Source organism: Teleopsis dalmanni, chromosome 1 (genome assembly GCF_002237135.1).
Source record: "Teleopsis dalmanni isolate 2A chromosome 1, ASM223713v2, whole genome shotgun sequence".
Taxonomy (NCBI): Eukaryota; Metazoa; Arthropoda; class Insecta; order Diptera; family Diopsidae; genus Teleopsis; species Teleopsis dalmanni.
Window position 1 is genome coordinate 226,456,873 of NC_051846.1, and position 5,354 is coordinate 226,462,226.

Below are 5,354 nucleotides of genomic sequence, written 5' to 3' on the forward strand. Positions count from 1 at the left end.
TCAAGACTCCAGCTTCTTCACCACCAAAAAATCCATCCACACCAGTTCCAACAGCAAGTAATTCGTTAACGGATGGAACAGAACTTAAAGAAACAACGCCAACAAATCAAAGCTGTCCATGCTGTACTCTACCAAGTAATCAAGTTCTTGGTAAATGCAATTTTTGCGGTTATCTCATGCCGGAAAATGTGAATAGACCAAAAACATCAATATCTGCAGCAGGTGCTACCGTTCCACCAGCTGTTGGCGCCAACACACAGAATAGTAAGTCGGAAGCTGAACAATTACCTCTAGAAAAATAAATCAAATTAAAAATTAGAAAACTATTCTGTCGTAATTATTTTTGCATAAAATTTCAATTAAAATAATTTAATTTATTAAAAAAATTCTTTCTTTAAATATACAATGAATGCTTGTATGTGTTCCGATGCAATTTTAGTAAATTTATTTTTTAATTATTTATTTATAAATAAAAAATTTTAGAGAATTTGTTTTTAAAATGTTTACTCAATCAAAAAAAGACGCTGATTTATTTTTTTTTATAAATTTATTGTAAACATCAAAATTATTTGAATTTATATATAAAATTCATTAATGTATTTGCAAAATGTTTAAATTGTTAATTGGATGAATAAATTGTATTAAAATATTAATATATCAAATATATTTGTTTTGTTTTTCTTTTTGTTGTAAATTATTAGTTATTCCTTATATCAATAATTAAAATATATGGACTTTTATTATTTATTGTTATTATTACAAAATTTAATTGTTATTAATTTTTAGTACTTTGACATTTTTTCATCAAATTTATCTTTCATGTGCCTGATTGTCTATGTAGTTGTGTATTTATATATTATTTTCTTTGTACACATATTTTCTATGTATGTATATTTTATGTATTCCTTTGAAAAATATAGTTAATATATGTATATTTTCTTTAGTTTCAATATGTAGAGTTTTGAATTCGGCATATAATTCACTGTCGATTTTCCATTTAGAGACGCCTGGCTTTAGTGAGATCACTCATTAGAAGTGGGTTTAACGGAACGGAACTGCAAGTGGAGTCATCTTTGATGAACTGAAAATGTATAATTAGATTTATTAAAGGTTTCCTAATTACTGAAGTGTATACCAAACAAAAGTTATGGCCACTAAATAATTTAAACTTTTTCCTGAAGTGGACAATAGGAATATGAGTAGGAATATATCTATACCTATTGAGAACTAAGGTGCTTTAAAGGGTTTGTGTTTAGTACGACTAACATGTATGATGGTTTATGACATACTTGAACGACTCAGTTTAATATATCTATTCTTTAGTTGTGTCTGGTCACAGGAGTAGCAATTTATCTGTACTTAGGTATTGTTAAGCAAGCTATTTAAAGTTGTTTAATTCTTTTAAAAAGTATCTAGCATGATTTTGACATCCTCAATTTAATAAACCGCATAGTTACAATTCAGATGAGTTAGTCGTATAGTGTGTTTTGGGTACTTATTTAGAGCATCTAAAATTCTTGGGCATATCTCAAGCATTATGCAAACAGCTATTAAAATCTAATTGTATTAAGCAATTTAATATTTGTACATAAGTTATCCTTTCTAAAATAAATAAAAACTCAACCAATGTTATTAAGATGCGTTAGGAAAGTATCAGCCTATAGTGGGTTTTCTGACAGGTCACTCTTGATTCTTTCGAGTTTGTATAGTTGTTGAAATGATTTCTTCATATAATCTCTAGGAAACTGAATATATATGGTACAGGACATAGTGCTATTTTTGTATATACTCGCACGGCGGCAACTCAACACTTTAGCAGACCCCTTCCTTGAGTATTTTGTACAATTACAAGACCTGACACTCAATAGCATTTCATGCTCCGCAAGAGGTTATAGTTGGTTTAAAACCCTTGAGTTTTCCTACATATACGGTAACACAATGGGCCTATAGGCCTACGTGGATCCACTAGGAACCTGCTGGTATAACCTATCTAACCTATTTTTCTTCTGTTTTAATATTTTTATTTAAAATCATATTGTCGATCTTTGTGGGAACGTCACTTAAGATTTCTTAAGAATGTGTTTTAGGATGTAGTTGGAGTCTTTAAATAGATATCTCCAATTGCAATTCAGTAATAAATTGTATGTTGAATGCATGTTTATATTTATTTATTAATGTAAAAAATGAAACTTATTTCTTACTCTTAAATATTTTCATTTTACTTTATCTTTAATTCACTTCTTTAATCTTTTGCTCTTTTTTTTGCACATCACTGTTCACTGTTATTATAAAAATATTTTGAAATATTCTATAATATATAAATTCTACTGTTTTAAACTGCAAAAAATGCAATTTAATAAAATAAAATCTAAAATATTGAATGCAACGCCAATTTAATTTTGCTAAGATCATAAACCGAATGCACATAAAAATCAAAAATAATTTTTGAAACCAAACAATTTTTATTGTTTTTATAAAAAACGAAAATTAATTAAAATGTTTAATTGTAAACATCAAATTCGAATAATATTAAAGTTTGGAGCAAACAGTCAAGCTTAGCAAGTAGCACTGAACCATCTTCACCGGCAGTATCCGATAGTTACTCACATGGAACCCCAAGCGGAGAAATGTCTATCAGTTTGACTAGCACCGAAGGGTGAGTAGCCCATTTTTTATGTCAATTAACACTTTTCATCTCTTTTCAACACCTGCTGTTTTTGTAGCTTTAATATTTTACCCGCGGCTGAAGAGTTGGCGAAATTCTTTCCACAGTTAGACGACGACTTAAATTCGGTTACCGTCTATACACCTATGAATGTAGATACATTGGATGTTGATGCTGATTCAGTGTTCCTATCAAGTAGCAGCGGCAGAGGTGATAAAAGTGCTTGCCTTACGCCAGTTAGCTTCGGCATGGATATCAGTATGATAGCAAACAAAGGTTCCATGACACTATCAGTTGATGTAGATACAATTCGATTTGATATAAAAATAATTTATACAATTTCCGTCTTTATTACAAACAGGGTTTCGACGATGAAGATGAGACCACATTATCAGCTGCCACTACGCCTTCATTACCCACGGATGACATTAAATTGGAAACTTGTTACTGCTGTCCCACACATGCTGAGCAAGGACAGCCCCCAGATTGTGAATTTGATAATGATATATTTAAATTACCAGAACCCTTAAAAATTCCAGAAACAAAAATCATTAGTTCCTCCCCAGATAAATATGATACACCACCGACACTGACTTTGCATGATGACACTGAAAACAGTCTAAGTCATAATGCACAAAAAATTTCCATACGCAAAGCAAGCGATCCCGTTTCACCGAGAATACAAAAGCAAATAAGTCTCTTTGAAAGCGGTGACTTTGAGCGTCAGAAAGAAATCTCCACATTACATGCTTCTATAAATATACCAGCTTCAACACAACAACTCAAACAAGATGAACGTTTGCGTAAATTTGAGAATCTAACGCAATCCACTTCAAATTCCAATTTTCCTTTTGAGAGTAACACCTTAAAGAGAGTCACTCATAATGCTGCCGACTTTGTCGATGTTACACACACACAATCGTGCATAAATTTAAAGAGTTCTTTGGGTGCCTCACCGTCTTCGTCTATGTCAGGTTCGCCGCAACATAAAAGCAAATATAAAACAGTAGCTCAATCCTGTTGCATAGTGACTACAGATGCAGCATCCGAACACTCACATCCAGGTGCGATTGTTGTTAAGGAAAAATTTATAGAACCTCCAAAGCGCATAGCGCGTGGTTTTCATGAAAAAACACAATCGATGGATGCAGATTTTTTATTTAATGAATTTCTTCTGGTGCCGGCACGTTCTGCAGTTCCACTTCCACATTCGTCCAGTAGCGGTACGAGTAGTGCTAGCACATCACCATCATCGCGACCAAATTCCAGATTTATAGCTACTAAAGTAGTTGACGATATGGCCGTAATGGGCAGTAAATAAATAGATAAATTGTCTTTAAGATGACACAAAATATGAAATATCAAAGAGTTTCTCTATTCATAGAATAAAATTTATTTTTCTTTGAAAACTTGCTGATTTTTTTAATTAAGTAAGTCTTTACTAAGTCTTTAAGTCTTTGTTATTATACATTTTTATTTTACAACTCAAACTTTAATGTGGAAGTTTAAATTACTATTAGGTAAATTTTTTATTTTTTTTAATTCTCTTCTATTAAAAAAACTACCTAAAAGGACTAAAAAACAACAACTGGAAAAAAAATTAAAGTATATATTACTTTAGGTTAGATTATGAATCCAATTATAAAGGATCCAATTTACCCTATTTGTCCATCGTACAAAAGTTAAAACCATCTTAGATGTCAAATACCGCTCAATATGCTCTTTAAGAATAGATGTTACATTCGATCTCCACGAAAATCCTCCAGAAAATGTGTTCCCAGTATATATCATTCTTGTTGAAGAATAACCGTTATTAACCATAGCCGCCTAGAGGGAAGATTGGAATGAATAGGAAGCCCTATTAAACTAAATATACTCTGTTATGAAGTGAGTTAAAGAATTGCACACACACATATGCTTTAATCTGCAGCTACATAAGCCTGGGAACTGGTATACACTACCGAGCAGTTTAGGCAGTACCTAACATATTATAAAAGTGGAGGTAGTCCAGTTAGATAATTCTTCAGTCAGATTTGAATCCTCAGGCGGCTTTAATCATGCCAATTAGAGTCGCAATATAATATATATGTGAATATAAGTATGTAGTGCATAAAATGCTAGATTTTTGGCTAATGAATAACTGAATGAAGAAGGTACATTGGTTATATGATAGTACTTTACTTAACCGAGTTTATATTTTTTTAAAAATTTTCAAATTCCTCAAAGTGTGAAAAACTTACATAGTAAAATTTTCTGAAATTTATATTTTTTCAAAGAGAATAACTTAAGCTTTCTTTTGATATATATCTCTATATTAGCGCTATTCTAGGTTTGTTAGTACACTAAAATGAATTATACTTTTTAATTTTTTATTAGGTATAAGCTAATTGGAGTGTATCTTGCAATCTTAAACTGCAAAAAACAAATTATTTTCATTATTTTTTAATAAAAAAGACAATAAGTCAAAACTTAAAATTCAAAATAATCTCAATTAACTGAACTTTTGTATGATTTCAATGTTTCATATTCAAATTATTCCAATATGTTTAATAACAGATAACAGTTTGAAAACATTTTACAGTTTGAAAAGCTTTGTGGCAACGTTCATAATGTTTTTTGTTTATTTGTTCATTTTGATTGTATTTTTAAAAGCACAAATCTTTAAAATTTTTAAATAAATTTATATAAT

General features: G+C 30.5%; 1 protein-coding gene across 1 annotated transcript in view; it reads left to right on the forward strand.

The window, feature by feature from the left end:
- The window catches only part of LOC119667559 (transcriptional regulator ovo-like), a 10,511-nt gene extending 6,525 nt beyond the window's left edge, over positions 1-3,986 (forward strand). Inside the window, exons 5-8 of the mRNA XM_038076863.1 lie at positions 6-264; positions 2,536-2,656; positions 2,724-2,964; positions 3,027-3,986. Of these exons, the coding sequence (XP_037932791.1) occupies positions 6-264; positions 2,536-2,656; positions 2,724-2,964; positions 3,027-3,986 (1,581 nt within the window). The remainder of the gene's footprint in view (positions 1-5; positions 265-2,535; positions 2,657-2,723; positions 2,965-3,026) is intronic.
- Positions 3,987-5,354: the final 1,368 nt, after the last annotated feature.